General features: G+C 41.3%; 1 protein-coding gene across 5 annotated transcripts in view; it reads left to right on the forward strand.

Moving 5' to 3' along the window:
• The window catches only part of ppp2r5d (protein phosphatase 2, regulatory subunit B', delta), a 232,454-nt gene that overhangs the window by 153,698 nt on the left and 58,947 nt on the right, over positions 1 to 19,809 (forward strand). For all 5 annotated transcript variants that reach the window (XR_012100241.1, XM_073056220.1, XM_073056221.1 and 2 more), the window contains 2 exons: positions 45 to 222; positions 19,196 to 19,395. Coding sequence is in view for 4 of the 5 variants with exons in the window: in XM_073056220.1 (XP_072912321.1) it covers positions 45 to 222; positions 19,196 to 19,395 (378 nt within the window). In the remaining variant the exon portion in view is untranslated. The remainder of the gene's footprint in view (positions 1 to 44; positions 223 to 19,195; positions 19,396 to 19,809) is intronic.

Genomic DNA, 19,809 nt, shown 5'->3' on the forward strand with positions numbered 1-19,809 from the left:
TCTCACTGGGGACTAAACATGAAAATTTCTCTATTTTGGTATAGGTCCAGCAGCAGCCAGCTCCAAACAAGCGGCCCAGTAACAGTGCTCCTCCTCAAACTCAGCTCAACAAAATCAAGTACTCTGGAGGACCACAGATTGTAAAGAAAGAGAGACGCCAGAGTTCATCCCGCTTCAACCTGGCTAAGAATAGAGAGCTTCAGAAACTGCCAGCGCTTAAAGGTAAGACATGCCCCTTGAAGACATTGCGAAGATGATGTTTTCTTCCTGAATGAATCCAGCTGCAGATTTGGCTTATAACAACATCGAGCAATTATCTCTGGAATTCTCCAACCCACGGAGTTGTGGAGGCCAGATCACTGGAAGTTTTTTTTAAAAAGAGGAAACGGATAAATTTTTGGAAGATCAGGCAACTGGGGGTTCTAGGGAGCTGACACAGAAGAGGAGATGTGGTCTGGGGCAGATGATCATATTGAAAGACAGGGCGGGGCAAGATTGTGGGATCAGGCCTTCTATTTTGCTATGCTGTCCTCGTCAACTGTAGCTGCTGTGAAGTCTTTTTCCCAGTGATATTATCTGACCCAATGATCCAGTCTAGAATGAATCATCTGGATCTTGGTATTCCCAGCCAATGCTTAACAATCTCCACAAACAGTCTGAATTGTTAAATATATCAAAGTATATCAATACTGAACTCCTTGTCCAGTTGTACCCTCTATTTCCTCACTCGCAGATCCCAGTCAGTTCAGAATGGCAACAACATCTCCATAATCTCCATTGCACAGTAGCACCACAAGGCAGTGTGCTTAGCACCCTGCTCTGGTTGCTTTATACCTGTGACTGCATAGCTAAGTACAGCTCCAATGCCATATTTAAGTTTGCTAATGACAGCACAGTCATTGGCCAGATCAAAGGTGTTGATGAATCAGCTTACAGGTGGGAGTTTGAAAATCTGGCTGAGTGGTGCCACAAGAACAACTTCTCACTCAATGTCAGCAAAACCAAGAAGCTGATGATTGACTTCAAGAGGAGGAAACTGAAGGTTCATGAGCCAGTTCTCATTGGGGATTAGAGATGGAGAGGGTCAACAACTTCAAATTCTGTGGTGTCATCATTTCAAAGGACCTTGTCCTAGGTCCAGCACGTAAGTGCAATTATAAGTAAAGCACAGCAACACCTCTACTACATTAGAAATCTGTAAAGATTTGGCATGACTTCTAAAACCTTGACAAAGTTCTATTGGTGGAGAATACATTGACTGGTTGTATCATAGCCTGGCATGGAAACACCAATGTGCTTGAATGGAAAATCCAATGAAAAGTTGTGGATACAGTCCAGTCCATCATGGGTACAGGCCTCCCCAACTTTGAGCGCATCTACACAGAGCGCTGTCCCAGACAGTTGTTAACCCCTCAACCATCAGGCTGTTGAACCATTGAGGTTTACTTCACTCAGCATCACTTAACCCCATCGCTAAACTGTTCCCATAACGTGTGGAATCATTTTCAAGGATTCTTCATCTTATATTCTTTATTTTTTGTTTATTTACTTATTATTATTTCTATTTTCTTTTGTAATTGCTGTTTATTGGCTTTTGCACGTTGGTTGTTCGTCCTGCTGGGTGCAGTCTCTCATTGATTTATATTATGACCCCCAACAAAATGAATCTCATTGATGTAGATGTACTTTGATAATAAATTTACTTTGAACTTTGAAGTCAAGCTTTGTACCCAAAAGTGGTGCTTGCATATAAACCTGAGCTGCATTTGTTTTCTGATCTAGTCATGACTTTTCAGTTTGATAAAATAGATAATCTAGTTGCCTTAATAATCCTTTTCCACTGCCAACTGCATTGGCATAGAACAAAAGATAGGAATAGGCCCTTGGAGCCGTGGTGACTTTGTTGATCATGATGCCAGTTTAAATAATCCACTTCCACATTCCCCACCTGTTTGTGCCTTTCCAAGTGCCTATTAAACATTGCTATCATATTTGCACCTCCTTGCATTTACAAAAACAGATCTTCAAACTTTCCCCTCTCATCTTAAATACATGTTCTCTAATAACTGATATTTCTGTCTGTGCCTCTCATTTTATATATTTCTACCAGAGCATCCCTCAAGCTCCAACACTCCAGAGAAAGCAATCCGAGCTTATACAAGCTCTCCCTTATACGTAATACTCTAGGCAACACCTCAGTGAGCCTCTTCTGCACTCTATCCTAAGCAGTCACATCCTCTTTTTGTAATGCAGCAGCCAAAAATGCAGACAATTTGTATGGGCTAACTAAAATTTTGTACAGCTTAGCTTGTACTTAACACCCTGATCAATGAAGGTAAGCATGCCTTATGCCCTCTGCCACACTATCTACTATCGGCTCTCTTGGCCTGCACTTCAAGATCCCTCTGTACATCAAGGCTCCTAAGGGCCTTCCCAATCACAATAAACATTCCTCTTGGATTTCATTTCCCAAAGTGCAACAGGTTCTGTATATACAAGAAGTCCCAGATCTGATCCATGTGGAAAAGCCATAGGTTGCAGGCCTCCTGTCAGAATTGCACCCCTCCACCACTATTGCAGTCTTCAATGACCAAGCCAATTCTGAATCCAATCAACTGTCTACATGAATCGCATATGTTTAATTTTTTTGGATCAGCCTACTATAAGGGACCTAGTTGAAAGCTTTTCTAAAATCTATGTATACAACATCCACTTCCGTAAGATCATAAGTCATTCTGTATCACGTGGGTCACTCATTTAGCACTGTATGGAATTGCTGATTCTGCCTGGCATAGGTGCTGAACAGTTCATCAATCACCACTTCAAATTCAGATTATAAATCTTTTCTGAATATATCTTTCATTTATTTTCTCCTAATGATCTTCACTGTGACATATTTGCTTCTTGCATGCAACCTGGCAGGAGTGCAGGTGAAAGTCGTCTTTCAGTTAAGGTACAGAAAAGAACTGTTCCGAGTGCTTCCCTGCAGGGGCTGAGCACTGATCATGGTGGGTTGGCTGTGGGATGTCTTCATTGATCTCTTGAGCCTGATGAATGTGGCCATTTGCGGTGAAGGTCTGCCTGAGATTACATTTCTGCTCAGGCATCCTTGGAGAGAAAGCTTGAAGTCTCTCTCCACTCACTGGAGCAGTACCAATGAACACCACATGGATGGAGCACATCCTGAAAATAATATGTGTTGCTTATCTTTGTTATTGCAGATGTCAGAATGCATTGTTGCAAATCCCTGAAGGCAGAAGAATAGATGAATGAGTTGGTTAAAAATGTGTAAAAATTTCTTTAGCTTGTTGGCCAAACTGTGGAATATGAGAACAGAGGGTTAGTGTTAGAATTATATACAATTGTAGACAAACCAGAACAGGAATGCTGCATGTAATTCTAATTACAACCGGTAGCATGTGACAGTGTTAAGAAAGGATGCAAAGAAAATTAATGGCCATGTTGTTAGGACTTATGTGTATTTAGAGAGTGGTGGCAATGTTCAGAATAAAAGAAGCTGTGGGGAGTATCGATATAAAGTTGAGTGTCTTTATTTCAATGAGGAAAAACTTTTTCTTTGCAGGGGTTGATAACTGGAAGAATAGATTAACAGAAGAAAAGACTGGAAAAAAACACGGGGAAAACAATTTTTTTACCAAAGGCCTTCATAAGTCAGGGCATTGAATATGAAAGTTAAGAGGTCATGTATTGTTTTACAGGACACTTGATGAGGAGTACTTGCAGTATTTTCAGTTTTGGCTATCACCAAGACCGAGATGGTGGTGGACTTTAGGAGATCTAGGCCTCATATGGAGCCAGTGATCATTAATGGAGAATGTGCGGAGCAGGTTAAGACCTACAAGTATCTGGGAGTACAGTTAGACGAGAAGCTAGACTGGACTGCCAACACAGATGCCTTGTGCAGGAAGGCACAGAGTCGACTGTACTTCCTTAGAAGGTTGGCGTCATTCAATGTTTGTAGTGAGATGCTGAAGATGTTCTATAGGTCAGTTGTGGAGAGCGCCCTCTTCTTTGTGGTGGCATGTTGGGGAGGCAGCATTAAGAAGAGGGACGCCTCACGTCTTAATAAGCTGGTAAGGAAGGCTGGCTCTGTCGTGGGCAAAGTACTGGAGAGTATAAGATCGGTAGCAGAGCGAAGGGCGCTGAGTAGGCTACGGTCAATTATGGAAAACCCTGAACATCCTCTACATAGCACCATCCAGAGACAGAGAAGCAGTTTCAGCGACAGGTTGCTATCGATGCAATGCTCCTCAGACAGGATGAAGAGATCAATACTCCCCAATGCCATTCGGCTTTACAATTCAACTGCCAGGAGTAAGATATGTTAAAGTGCCGGGGTTAGGACTCAATGTATTTAAGTAAACTACTTAAGAACTTTTTAAAAGCTTTTATTATTGCTTTTTGAGAGGGTGATTTTAGATGCATATCATATTTTTACTGAGTTAAGTATTGTATGTAATTAGTTTTGCTACAATAAGTGTATGGGACATTGGAAAAAATGTTGAATTTCCCCATGGGGATGAATAAAGTATCTATCTATCTACCCTGCTTATAAGAAAGATGTTACTAAACTATAAAGAATACTACCAGGACTTGAGGAACTAAGTTATATGGAGAGGTTGGATGGACTAGGATTTTATTTCTTGAGATATAGGAGACTGAGAGATGATCATATAGAGGAGTATAAAATCATGAGAGGCATTGATGGGATGAATGCACTTAGCTTTTTTCCCCCAAAATTGGATAGCCAAGAACAAGAGTATAGATTTTACAGTGAGAGGGGAGGGATTTAATTTGAACTTGAGAGGCAACTTTTTAAAAGTGTTATGTCTGTGGAATGAGTGTAGAGGAAGTGGTTTAGGTGGGTACAATAACTGCCATTTGGATGGTTACATGATTGGAAAGGTTTAGAAGGTTATGGACTAAACACTGGCCATTAGGACTAAGTTAGATGAGGCATCTTAGTCAGCATTATCTAGTTAGGCTGTTTCTGTGCTGTGACTCACTTTCAGAGAGTTGAGGTTGCCAAAGCTTGCTGTTTGAAAAGTTAGTGGAGTTAGAAAGACTTGATCCATTTTTCAAAAAACAGTTTGATGACAGCTTGAATGTCAAAGCCCTTTTCAAAGGGAATGTGGATCAACTAAATATTTAAAAGATTATTGGAGAGGTTTGTGGGTAAGAGGTTTTGAGTGATATGGGTCAAATGCTGGCAAATGGATAAGCTCAGGGAGGCACTTAGTCATCGTGGATGAGTTGGATAAAAGGTTTCAGTACTGTCATGTTCTGGCTCTGATAAGATGGACTTGTTTGTTTAAATAGATTTTTCAGTAAGTATTAGCTGCATTGGACACACAGTTTCAGAACGCAGTCCATGCATCATCAGATTATCTAAGCGTATAACACATAAATAGTCCCTTTCGGCCCACTTTGTTCATGCACACTGTGCCCCTTTTACACTAATCTCGTCTTTCCCCATTAAGCTTGTATTTCTTTGTCTTTACTATAAGTAGAGTACAAATGTACTTCTAAGCATTGTAATTGTAACTGTATCCACACCTCTGGTGCCTTGTTCCAGGCAACAGCCATTCTCTGTGGAAAATCTTTCCCTTTAGATCTTTTTAAAATCTCTCCCCTCACCTTATGCTTTCCACAAGAGGAAAATCCCTTACAAATATTCATTATAAACATGTTAGAGTCCTGTTTGTTTCAATTTAGTCCCTCTTCTACTTCCAAATTGTGGCCGATACAAGACCAGCTATCCAACCTTTTCTAGAATTTGTGCATTATAGTGGACAAGTAAACTATCTCTGAGGTGCTTTAACATAACGTATCCTCTTTTAAGACCAATATTTTACACAGTATTCCATCTGTGGTCTCAATGGTAACCTCTACAGCAGAAACATAACCTCTGTGTATTCCCCTGTTTTGGTAGCTTTCCTCATTGCTTGCTTACCTGCAGACTAATCTATGAATTGTGAGTTCAGACACCTAGATTGCTCTGCAGTCTCCCATCATTTAGATAATTTGCTGCTTTATTTTCTTGGCAAAATGAACAGTTTCACATGTCTCCACATTATGATTTCTTTGCCAGAGTTTTGGACACTCACTTAATGTACATTCCTTTGTAGTGTCTCATATACTGTACCAGAACTCCAAATGTAAAATGAATCAAGCATCTTTTGAGTTTTAGCAAATTATGAACAAGTGGGTCATTTAGGCCCCTGCCCAATGCTTGTTTGGTCCATCAATATCTCCCAGTTTCATTTCAGCTGGCTGTCATCCATATCACTTAATAAACAGGCTATTTGCACATACAAAGTTCAAAGTAAATTTATTATCAAAGTACAGTTGTCACCATGTATATCCCAGAGATTTGTTTTCCTGGTATATACAGTAAATCCAACAAACAATGTTTGTTGTTCAGTCGTTAAGTCAAGTCCAACTCTTCGTAACCTCATGGACTTTTCCATAAGGTTTTCTTGTCAAATTACTGGATTGGGTTGTCATTTCCTTCCCCAGTGGCCCATATTTAGTAGGACCTGTCCACCATGACCTGTCCATCTTGAGTGGCTCATAGCATCACTGAGATACACAAGCCCCCTCACCATGACAGGGTAATGGTCCATGATGACAAGGAAACACAACAGAATCAATGGAAGACTGCACCCGATAGGATGGACAAGCAACAAATGTGCAAAAGACAGCAAACTGCAAATACAAAAGAAAAAAATATATAACAAATATATAAGCAATAAATATTGAGAACATGAGATATAGAATCCTTGAAAGTGTCCATAGGTAATGAGAACAGTTCAGTGACGGGTGAGTGAAGTTATCCCCTCTAGTTCAAAAGTCTGTTGGTGTGGGTCCTGGGGCTCCACTAATACCTTCCTGATGGCAGCAATGTGAGGAGAGCATGGCCTGGATGGTGGGGGTCCTTGATGATGGATGCTGCTTTCCAACAACAGCGCTCCATGTAGATGCGCTCAACAGCGGGGAGAGCTTTACTCATGTTGGACTGGGCTGTGTCCACTACTTGTAGCATTTTCCATTCAAGGGCTTTGATGTTTCGATATAGGCTGTGATGCAATCAGTCAATATACTCTCCACCACACATTTATAAAAGTTTATCAAAGTTTTGGATATGTTGGATCTTCACAAACTTCTAAGGAAGGAGAGGTGTTGTTGTGCTGGACTCAGAATAGGTATCTTGAAATGATAGTACTGAGGAATTCAGCTGGGCCTCCTCTCATCTTTTCTCCCTCGTATGTCAGGACAATTCTCTATTTCCTTTTTCTTCTTGTTTTTCCAATGCCTCTTATACTATTCACTGCAGCCACTCATCTGTAACAGTAATGACTTTGAGAGACTGCCTGATAATGCTCGAGATGTCCCTCAGTTCTGATACAGTGACACCAGTGTTCTTGTGATGAAAGGGTGGAATTATTCCCTTTGTTCTACCCCACTTGCTCTGCAACTTAATTTCTATTCACTTGCTTACAGAAGACAGAGGGTAGTGCTTGGTCTGACTGAGTCTGGCCGGAAGTCTGTGACTAGTGATGTTTTGTGGAGAACCATACTGGGACTCTTGCTATTTGTATATGTGTAAGAATAACCTCATGGTAAACGTAGATGGGTGGGTTTGTGTGTTGGCAGATAATACAAAGATTGGTGTTCTGGATAGTGCAGAGGACTAACAAAGAATACAGGGATATAGACCAGTTACAGCTGTGGCCAGAGAAATGGCAGATAGAGTTTAGCAGTGCCAACTGAAGTATTGCACTTGGAGACATCAAATGTACGGTGTTAGTGGCAAGATCCTTAACATTGTTGATGTAGAGAGGGATCTAAGGATCTAAGTCCATTGCTTAGTAGTCAAAGCACTGAATTCAAGAGCTGGGGAATTCAGTTGCAGTTTTCTGAAACTTCAGTTAGGCTGTATCTGAAGAATTGCATTAAATTCTGGTCACCCCATTAGAGGAAGAATGTTGGAGGCTCACAAGAGGGTGCGGAAGAGGGTTACCAACATGCTACCTGGATTAGAAGGCATGTGCTATAAGGAGGATGGACGACTTGGGTTGTTTTCTCTAGAGCAGTAGAGGCTGAGAAGAGACCTGATCAAAGTTTAAAAGATTGAGAGGTATTGACAGAGTAAACAGCTGGTATTTTTTTCCCCAAGGTTGAAATGTTAAAACTAGAGGGAATGTATTTATGGTGAGAGGGTGTAAGTTCAAAACAAATGTATGGGGCAGGTTTTATTTTACACTGGAATGCACTGCAGGGATGGTAGTGTGTTGGCAAATACTACAGAGATGTCTTGGAGCCTCTTAAATGGCACATGAATTTGCAGAGAACGGAGTAACATGGATATGGTGTAGGCAGAAGGAATTAGTTTAGTTGGGAATTTATTTACTAGTTGAATTAATCCAACACAACATTGTGAGCCAAAGGACAGGTTCTCCTGTACTGTACTATTCTATGTTCCAATTTCAATTTTACCATGCTCCTACTGATGAGATCTGGACAGGAGCACAACATAATGTTTCAGAGTGACAATTATGATGTTGTGGCCATCTCTGAAATTTGGCTAAAGGATGGCTGCCATTGGGAGCTGAACGTCCAAGGATATATGGTGTATTGGAAAGATAGATTAGTAGGCAAAGGGGCTGTTACGGCCGTGTGTATAAGAAACAATATTAAATCATAAATTGAAGGGATGACATAGGATCAGAAGGTGTAGGGTCTCTATGGGTTGAGTTAAGAAATGACAAGGGTAAAAGGACCCTAATGGCAGTTGTATACAAACCTCCAAACAGCAGCTGGGATGTGGATTACAAATTACAGCAGGGGATAGAAAAGGCATGTCAGAAGGGCAATGTCATGATAATCTTTGGGGATTTTAACATGACAGTCGATTGGGAAAACCAGGCCAGTACTGGACCTCGAGAGAGAATTTGTAGAATGTCTAACATTCAGATTCAGTTTATTGTCATTTAGAAAGCACAAATGCAATGCAGTTAAAAAATGAGATAACGTTCCCCCAGAATGATATCTCAAAAGCATATGACAAAACAGACTACACCAGAAAATCCACGTAACGTTTGGCAATCCCCAATCCAGAGTCCGGAGAGGCTGCTGTGTATTAATATCGCGCTACCGTCTAGTGCTTTACTTGGAAAGGAGCTCCAAATCCACCAGACAAAAACAAGACCAAGAACTAAAACTACAAGACCTGCACAAAACCACATAATTACAACATATAGTTACAACAGTGCAAACAATAGCATAATTGATTAAAAAAAAACAGACTATGGGCACAGTAAAAATAGTCCAAGATGTTAAAGGACTGTAAGTTCAAAAGAAATCACCACAGTTTCCACAAGTCCCCAGGGTCCCGACAGACTCGCCATCCCACGCCGGCAGCAGAAGGGAGTACCCCCTCTATGGACTTCCAAGGTGCCGCCCAACTCAGCCTCGCAGACGCAGCACACACTGAAAGCGACCTGAGTCCGTCAAAAGGACTCTCAAGTCCGTCGAACCTCCAGGCTGACCCCTCAGGCACAGCTTCTCCGAGCACCATCCTCTGCCGAGCGTACTAAGGGATGGCTTTTTAGTATAGCTTGTTGTTGAACCCACCAGGGGATCGGTTGTGTTGGATTGAGTGTTGTGCAATGATTTGGAGGTGATAAGAGAGCTTAAGGTTAAGGAACCCTTGGGGAACAGTGATTACAATATGATCAAGTTCACTTTGAAATTTGAGAAGAAGAAACAAAATTCCAATGTGTCGGTATTTCAGTAGAGTAAAGGAAATTACAATGGCATGAGAAAGGAACTGGCCAAAGTTGACTGGAAAGAGACAGTAGAGCAGCAATGGCTGGAGATTCTGTGAAAAATGAGGGAAGTGCAAGACAGATATGTTCCAAATAAGAAGAAATGTTCAAATGGAAGGACACTACCATAGCTGACAAATGAAGTTGGGGCAAGTAAAAGCAAAAGAGAGGACATACAATGAAGCCAAAGCTAGTGGGAAGATTGGGAAGCTTTTAAGAACTTGCAAAATGAAACTAAGAAGGTCATTAGGAAGATAAAATGAATTATGAAAGGAAGGTGGCTTCTAATATCAAAGATGATACTAAAAGCTTTTTTAAGTGTATAAAGGGTAAAAGAGAGTTGAGGGTAGGTATAGGACCAATAGAAAATGACGCTGGAGATATTGTAATGAGAGACACAGAGATGGCAGGGGAATTGAATGCATATTTTGTATCAGCCTTCACAGTGGAAGACATCTGCAGTATACTGGACATTCAAGAGTGTCAGGAAAAAGTATGTGCAGTGAAAATTAAGACTGAGAAGGTGCTCAGGAAGCTTAATGGTCTGAGGATGGATAAATCTCCTGGACCTGATGGAATGCACCTCCTGGGTTCTGAAGGAAGTAGCTGGAGAGATTGCGGAGGCATTAACAATGATCTTTCAAGAATCGATAGATTCTGGCATTGTACCAAATGACTGGAAAATTGCAAATGTTGCTCTGCTATTTAGGAAGGGTGGGAGGTAGCAGAAAGGAAACTATAGACCTGTAAGCCTGACATAGGTGGTTGGGAAGTTGTTGGAATCAATTGTTAGGTATGAGATTACAGAGTACCTAGAGCCACATGACAAGATAGGCCAAAGCCAGCTTGGTTTCCTGAAGGGAAGATCATGCCTGACTAACCTACTGCAGTTTCTTGATGAAATTACAAGCATGGTAGACAAAGGAGATGCAGTAGATGTGGTGTACTTGGATTTTCAGAAGGCCTTTGATAGGGTGCTGCACATGTGGCTGCTTAGCAAGATAAGATCCCATGGAGTAACAGGGAAGTTACGAGCATGGATGGAGCATTGGCTTCTCAGCAGAAAACCAAGAGTGGGAATAAAGGGATCCTATCCTGGCTGGCTGCCAGTTAATAGTGGAGTTCCACAGGGGTCAGTGTTGGGACTGCTGCTTTTTACGATGTATGTCAGTGATTTGGACTATGGGATTAATGGATTTGTAGCTAAATTTGCCGATGATACAAAGATAGATGGAGGAGCGGATATTGTTGAGGAAACAGAGAGCCTGTAGAGAGACTTGGATAGTTTAGGGGAATGGGCAAAGAAGTGGCAAATGAAATACAATGTTGGAAAGTGTATGTTCATGCACTTTGGTGGAACAAATAAACAGGCAGACTTACTTAGATTGGGAGAGAATTCAAAATGCAGAGATGCAAAGGGACTTGGGAATCCTTGTGCAGGATACCTGAAGGTTAACCTCCAGGTTGAGTCGGTGTTGAAGTAGGCAAATGCAATGTTGGCACTCATTTCTAGAGGTTTAGAATATTAGATCAGGGATGTGATGTTGAGGCTCTATAAGGCACTTGTGAGACCACTCAGAGTACTGTGTGCAGTTTTGGACTCCTTATTTTAGAAAAGATGCACTGGCATTGGAGAGGGTTCAGAGAAGATTCAGGAGAATGATTCAGGAATGAAAGGGTTACCATGTGAGGAACGTCTGGCAGCTCTTGGGCTGTATTCGCTGGAATTCAGAAAAATAGGGAAGATCTCATAGAAACATTCAGAATGTTAAAAGGCCTGAACAGATTAGATATGGCAAAGTTCTTTCCCATGGTAGGGGAGTCTAGGACGAGAGGGCACGACTTCAGTGTTGAAGGACGTCCATTTAGAACATAGATGCGGAGAAATTACTTTAGTCAGAGGGTGGTAAATCTGTGAAATTTGTTGCCAGGAGTAGCTGTGGAGGCCAAGTCATTGGGTTCATTAAGGCAGAGATAGATAGGTTCTTGATTAGCCAGGGCATCAAAGGGCATGGGGAGAAGGCAGATGAGTGGGGATGACTGGAAGAATTGGATCAGCCAATGATTGAATGGTGGGGCAGATTCAATGGGCTGAATAGCCTACTTCTGCTGCTCTATCTTATGGTCTTGTATCTCATGACAGATGCAGGCTAGCCTGGTCAGAAGCCAAGGGAATATTTTTTGGTGGTACTAAATCCAGTTAGTAGCTCTGGAAGTGTCAAGAAAACAGTTGGGGAGAGACAGACCTGTAGCCAGTGGAGCCTGCTGGTTGTGAATACATTTAAAGCAAATTACGGGTAAACAATGGGGGTTGGGGGGAGTTAACTATTAACTTTCTGAGCTCAGGAAAATGTCCGCCAAGTGACAAAATATTTTAGGAAAGGCGGGGAATAGGTTGACATTATAGGGTTAAATATCTAACCCATTGCAGAGAAATACTTTTTCCCAAACAATGTAATACAGCAATCACCTCTCAAAAGCCCATTAATGACAGTATTGAATTTTACATTTCTATATACTGTACAATGCACACATTTACAGTGTGGGCTCTAACGCCTGAACATCAACAGAAGTTGCCTGGCCTACTGGGTTTCCAGCATTTTCTATTTTTATTTTGAATTTCCTGCATTTTGTGATTCTTTGACAGTCTGCTTTAACTACCCCCTATGGTGGAGAGTTCCCTTCAGCTTTATTTTCTAAGGTCTGTTCAACCTTTGGTGATAAGTATCCTCTTGTGTTCGTAGATATCGTGGAAAAATTAAAACACGAAAGTCCATTCAGACCATTGTGCCTGTGTTATTTCCAAAGGAGCTACCCAACTAGCCCGATCCTTTCCACTCTTAGGGTGGGATTTATTGTCCTCGTCTCTTTATTCCTTTTACTGATTACTTTAAATCCCATGCCTCTTTGTATTTTAAGATTTGCCGGCCAGTGGTGTAGTGGCATCTGCATCCAGACTTGGAGTACCAGGTTCCAATCTGGCCAGCTCCTTGCACATTTTCTGTCTGTGTTGGGTTGAGCATCAAGCTGGCAACTCTGCCTCATTTTTTAAAAAAAAAGACAAAAATGCTAAAGAAAGCAGTAAGGTGCAGCCCGATGTGCCACAAGGTGCGAAAAGGTACAACAGTTTTGAGATTATGTCCTTCCCCTTTCTCAGCACTCGTAATTTTGTACATCTCAATTAAGCTTCTCTTTAGGTTCCTCTGTGTTCCAAACAAAGCATCCTGAACTCCTCCATTCTTCCCTCATTGCTGAAATCCTCTTAAATTCCCTCTGATTCCTCGTCAGAGTTTTCTATTTTCAGATTCAGCAATGGTTCTCCTTTTGAAAACCTAGCTGAGTTTATCAACCATGGTCTAATCAGTTGTTCCTTTCAGTTAAACAAAGCTGTCTTCTACAAATCCATGCTAAATGTATTATACTTCCTCCTAAATAATGAAACTACCTTTCTTTATTTGAGTTGCATTATTTTTCCAAAGCTTCATAAAAATATAAATCTATAATTGCCTGGAGATAATCCTCCACCTCTTAAGGGTTGGATTACCTTTTCCACAGATGTTAGTTTCATGGGTACTTTCTCCCATTCATCTGGCATTACACCTTTTTCTGAAAAGTTAAACATCAACAGATTAAATGTAAGCAGATTAAGTATCAAGAGCTTGCGAAGATTCAGCGTGATATCTAAAACTTCGACAAACTATAGAAGTGTGATGGAGAGTATGTTGACTGGCTGGCTGTGGAAACACCAATGCCCTTGAATAGAAGGATCCCACAGAAGGTAGAGGATATGGACCAGTCCACCATGAGTAAACCCTTCCCACTATTGAGCACATCTATGTGGAGTGTTGTGGCAGGAAACCAGCAACCATCATCAGGGACCCCTACGACCCAGGTCATGCTCTTTTTCTCACTGCTGCTATTAGGAAGAAAGTACAGGAGCCTCGGGGTTCCCACCACCTGGTTCATAAACAGTTATTACCCCTCAGCTATCAGGCTCTTAAACCATGGGGAAAACTTTACTTGCCCCATCACTGAACTGTTTGCACAACCTTTTGACTCATTTTCAAGGACTCTTCATCTCATGTTCTCTATTGCTTGCTTATTTATTATTATTACTTCTTTTTGGGCTGATGGGGCTCATCAGCTGTGGTTGGCAGCTCATCTAGAAGAAGAAGAACTCTGATCTCAAGCTTGCACTGCTTTGTGGCTTTTCCTACTCATGGGGAAGGCTTTGGGAGTAAACCCGGGGAGGGAGGGAGGGGGTGGGATCTGCAGCTGGAGCTTCTCAGGGAGTTCATTGTTGACTGGCAACTCTTGTGACGCCGCTGGTATCAAACTATATCGGTCTCTGCCATTCCTTTGGTTTCATCAGTTTCGTGGAGTGGGAGGTTGCTCTCCATATTGTATTGCCCAGATTTGCATGTATAGATAGCTAGGACGCAATATCTCTGGTCAACTCTGACTGACAGAGCCCTCAGATTTCTTTTGCATTTCTGCAGTTTGTTGTCTCTTATACATTTGTTTTTTGGTTGTTTGCCCTGTTTGGTGAGGTCACAACAGGACCGTTCTCAGTGCAATGGTTACAGTGCAGAAGGAATAATTCTGCTCAAGCCTGCACCAGCTTCATGTAGAGTATTCTAGCTGTTCCTATTCCCCTTAATTTCGTAACATCAGCTCCCTTATGTCACTTTGTTCTTTTACCAATGTTTTTTACTTGAGGTCTGAATTCTTCACCCATCTGTTTTTTCGTGTCTCAATTGGTGGGGTCATATTTGCCAGCCTGCAATCTGCAGAGACAATTCCAGAAACTGCATGTAAACTCAGAATGCTGTAAACACTCAAAGTGGCATCTAGGGAGAGAGAAATGGTTGACTGTTCAGGTCAGGGACCAGGTTATGCCAACTAGGATCTGTAAAGGACTCGAAGGTGATGACCACACTATGACTGCCCCTGTGGGCAGTTGGATCCTTGGGATTTGAGTTTCCAAACTCATGAATTCTTCTAGTAATAATTTAAAGAAAAAAGTTATTTACTGAACTCTTGGTTCTCATGCATTATTGGGATATCTTTTATCTTCCTTGAGAATGTCATTCCCTCTTCATTGAAAATGTTAATGATGGCTTAGATGTTCTGCATGCACGCGTATCATCTGCAAACTGTATTGCGACTACTGAGCTTTGGATAACCGTGATTATAGAGTTTATACATTTAGTTGAGCTGCCCCGTCTTGCCTCATCTTCATAAAAATGAGAAAGTAAATCTTGTCAGAAAATACTTACACCTGTTTTCAATCAACATCACACTTTTGAATGATGGCATCACATTTTCAACCAATGCCAGTGATTTGGACATTTTTGATCTTCATCATTAGTTGTTGCTTTGTTCACTGCAACCTGCTTTGTTTTTCCAAAGACATGTCAGTATAAACTTGTCTGTAGATTCCTGATTTATGCTACTGTCCCTTCATTTGGAGTATAATGTGTGATATTGGGCAAAACTGAAAAGCAGATGTTCTTTGAAACAGACTGTTTCATGAATTTGGTTCTCCAGTTATCTAAGCATGCAGGTAACAAGCAGGTTAAAAGGTAAGATGCTTTCTCAGGACTTGATGAAATGTATCCTAGACTCCTCCAGGAGGCAAGAGAGGAGATTGTTGGGGCCCAGCAGAAAATATTAAATCTTTGCTGACTGCAGGTGAGCTGTCAGATGACTGGAGGACAGTAAATGTGCTACCTTCACTTAAGAAGGGCTACAAGAATAAGCCTGGTAATTACTGGCTTATGAATCAAATATCAGTGCTAGATAAGTTATTGGAATAAATCCTGAGGGATAGTTCATCTATCCTTAGAAATACAGTATAAATCAAAGTATTAAGCATGGTATTGTTGGGGGAGATCTTGCCTAATCTGTTTGAAACTTTTGAAGAGGTAACCAAATTTTGTTGAAGACAGTGCAGTTGATGCAATCAGTACATGTGGGTTTTCAGTAAGGCCTTTAACAAAATCATGCATGGGAAAATGGTTCAAAAGTTTGAAGCCCATGGGTTCCAAGTCAAATTGGCAACTTGGATACAAAATTGGCTTTGTGATCGAATGATGAATGCTGCCTTTTTGAGGCATTGCCTTTTGAAGATGGCCACGACAGAGCTAGCCGAGTTTACATCTCTTGGCAGCCTTGTTCAATCCTGTGCAGTGGCCCTCCATACCAGACAGTGATGCAACCAGTTGGAATGCTCTCCACACTACATCTGAACAATTATGCTAGAATCATTGGTGACTGACCAAATCCCCTCAAACTCTTAATGAAATATAGCCATTGTGATGCCTTGTCAGAATCAGTCAGGTTTATTATCACCGGTATGTGTTGTGAAATTTGCTACCTTAACTCTTTATAATTGCCCAACATTGATGCAATGAGGCCCAGGTTTTAGAGCTTGTTGATTAGTAGTGATGGTATAATGGAGTTGAACACTGAGCTGTAATCAATAAACATAATCCTGGCATAGGTAGTGCACGGCCAAGTGGAGGGCCTGTTATATTGCAGGTCCTTGGACAGGAGTTGATTCTAGCCATAACCAACCACTCAAAGCACTTTATCCCAGTAGAATGAGAGTGCATCTAGGCGATGGTCATTGAGGCAGCTCACCCTGCTCTTTTGGGCACTGGTTTGAATGCTGTCTGTTTGAAGCAGGTAGGAACCTTCAACTGCAGCAGTGTAAGATTGAAGATGTCCTTGAACAGTATTGCCATTTGGTTGACACTGGTTTTCAGTGCCCTGCCATACATCATTGGGACCTGACACCTTGCAAGGGTTCATCTTCTTGAAAGATGTTCTGGCAGGATGATGGTTATTAGTTTGGAACAGCATTGGCAGAGAGAACTTCATTCTGAACTTCAAGGTGGTGCCAGTGAACAATGCGACCTACTGCGATGTCCTGCAGACAGTTCACAAAATTACTTTTACTATTTCTTTCAAATGTGATTCTACTATTTAGCTGTGTGTTATTAGAAGGTGTGATTTACATTCTGAAGGTGTGTTTTTGGGCTGATTGGATGATCTGGCATTTTGCTATCTCTGAGGGGGTTCAGTGAAGTTTGGAGCAGAGTGAGGCCTGGAGGCTTCAAAGCCTGGAGATGGGGCATGAGCCCATGATCAATTGCATGGCTTCTCTCCAATTGAGGTGTGTAGCAAGGTTGAAGTCAACAAGGATGAGAACGGAGGACAGGCAGTCGTTCAGCGCCAAGTGTCTACGTTTGACCGGTCATCCTCTCTTTATCACTAGCTACTGTCGGAGGAAGGTGTAGGAGTCTTGGGATCTTCATTTTGAGGATTAGTCACCCAGGTTGTGGACTCGTTTGGGGGTCTTTGAGGTTCATGTTTCATGTTTTCCTGCATTCTGATTATGCTTTGCTGTTTTTGAGTAGCTTTGTCAGAGTGGTCAGTGCAGACTGGGGAGCTTCGGCAAAGAATGGCCCTGTAGCCTGCAGTGGGTCAGCAGCACAGAACTGAACTAAACTGAATACTATTGGTCTCCTGATTTGATGTTTGATATTCTGTGTCATCTGCTTGTTTTTTTTTTAAACCTGTTGTGCAATTTGTTCTTTTTTTGTGTGTTGGGTGTTTGATGGTTTCTTGAATGGGTTTGTGTGTGTGTGTGTGTGTGTGTTCGTGTTCTGTGGATGCTTGCAGGAGGAAAAATCTCGAGTTGTATTCTGTATACTTTAAAAATGCATTTTGAACCTTTGAGGTGATGCTGTTTAGGAAGACTAATGCACGGTGATGTCTGGAGAGCAGGGAGAAACAAAGGAATCTTGGCACACGTCCAAGGATTTCTGAAACAGATTCATTCTCGGAATGCAAAGAATTCTAGGGCATGTACAGTAATTGGCAGAACCCTGGAGAATGTTGATGAACAAAGACTTTGGTGTACAAATCAATAGATCCCTGAAAGTGGCAGCATAAGTGGATAAGATGATGAAGAAGGCTTATGGAAAGCTGTCTTCATTGGACATGCTGTTAGAATATAAAAGCTGGGTCATTATGTAACAAGTTTGTAAAACATACGTTACATCATTCCTGAAAAGGTGGTCACTACACTGCAGGAAGGATGTGATTGAACTGGAGAAGATGCAGATGAGATTCACTGATTTGTTGTCTGGATGCCTGGAATGGAGTATTATTGGAGACTGGGGATGGATGGTGTATTTATTTATTCTGTTACCCTGAATGTGGAGAAGACCATTAAATTAATTTAAAATTGAGGTGTAAGTTCTGCTGTGGTTAGGCCAAGGTTAAATCAGTGGGTTGCTGGGCTGGGATAGCCTATTCTATGCTGTATCTTTAAATAACTAAATAAAATCAGTATCCTGGATGTCACTGTTGAGCATGAATTTAATTAGATCATTCCAGCTGCAAGAGCAGGTCATAATCTGGATATTCTGTGACATGTATCTTACTTCCTGACATCCCAAAGCCTTTTCACCATCTACAAGGCACAAATGGAACATGGTGGAATATTCTGCACGTGTGTGGATGAATTTAGTTCGAGCAGCACTTGAAACACAGCTTCAACAGGATAAAGCAGCCACTTAAATGGTATCCCATCCGTCATCCTGACACTAATTTTCTCCAGCAGTGCATAGTGTGCCATCAACAAAATGTACTGGCAGGAGTACCTCATGTTGAAGGTAGCTGACCTATGGGAGTACCATCACTGCAGCTTCTCTTTCAAGTTGCACACCATTGTGACCTAGAAATAATTTGCCAGTCATTCATCTTCACTGGATCTAAATCCTGAAAATTCCTCTCCTAAAGCAATATTGGAATATCTTCACCAAAGATATTGGTGAATATTTTCTGCCAGAAAGATGGTCATGGTAAATCAGAGATAGGCAACAAATAGCATTCTTCAGAATGTCAGCATTCTTCACATCCTAAAATAAATGAGAAAACTGTGTTGTAATATCATCATGTGCCTAATTCATCACCTGAAATTGCTCCCCCATTTGCCTCTGGTGACAGTAGAAATTGGCAGATTTGATCGGCCAACTGGCCTAATTCTGCTCCTACATCTTAAATCATACGATATTTCTCAATCTCTACATAAAAACCATTTGTTAGATACACCCACCTTTGGCCAGGTGGTTCTGGAGTGGCTGTTCTGTTTTGTGCATTTAATGCTACTTTTGATGCACAACTGTACTCCTAAATATTTGAGTGAATTTGTACAATTGTGCAATTTATTTTGTGAAGCTAAACAGATGAGTTGATTTTTTTCAGTTACATATCGCATATCACTATTGCTCTTAATCCCAGCAATTTTTAAATGTTTTCTCATTCTGCAGATGCACAAGCCCATGAGAGAGAAGATCTGTTTGTTCAGAAGTTACGACAATGCTGTGTTCTATTTGACTTTGTCTCTGACCCTCTCAGTGACCTCAAATACAAAGAAGTGAAACGAGCAGGTTTGAACGAGATGGTGGAATACATAACCCACAACCGGGATGTGATCACAGAAGCTATTTACCCAGAGGCTGTTATTATGGTAAGCTTACATGAATTTGTTTCGTATACACAGTAGGAAAAACCAGACTAACACACTTTTGCTATTCTAATTAATACTTTATATATTCTTCTCAGCTCTTTAGTAGCACTCGTGGTCAGTAGGTAGTGGATTCAGCTCTAACAAGGAAGTGAGTCTGAAGAATTTTGACTGGTTATTTGGTGTGTTACAGAAGAGGTACTGTAAATTCATGGAAAGTTTCCATTCCAAGAAGAGACCATTAAGGCCACTTGTTCATGCCAATGAAAATAAGCTATAAAGCCCATCCCTAGGTTACAAATGCCCAAATTACAGACATACAGTTGTACAAAGGAACTTACACTGTGTTGCAGATAACCTCCCTTTTTGTCACCCAATAATTCTTTCTCTACACTGCCTCAGCACAGCTGTGCTGTC

The sequence above is a fragment of the Hemitrygon akajei genome, chromosome 9, assembly GCF_048418815.1.
Source record: "Hemitrygon akajei chromosome 9, sHemAka1.3, whole genome shotgun sequence".
NCBI lineage: Eukaryota > Metazoa > Chordata > Chondrichthyes > Myliobatiformes > Dasyatidae > Hemitrygon > Hemitrygon akajei.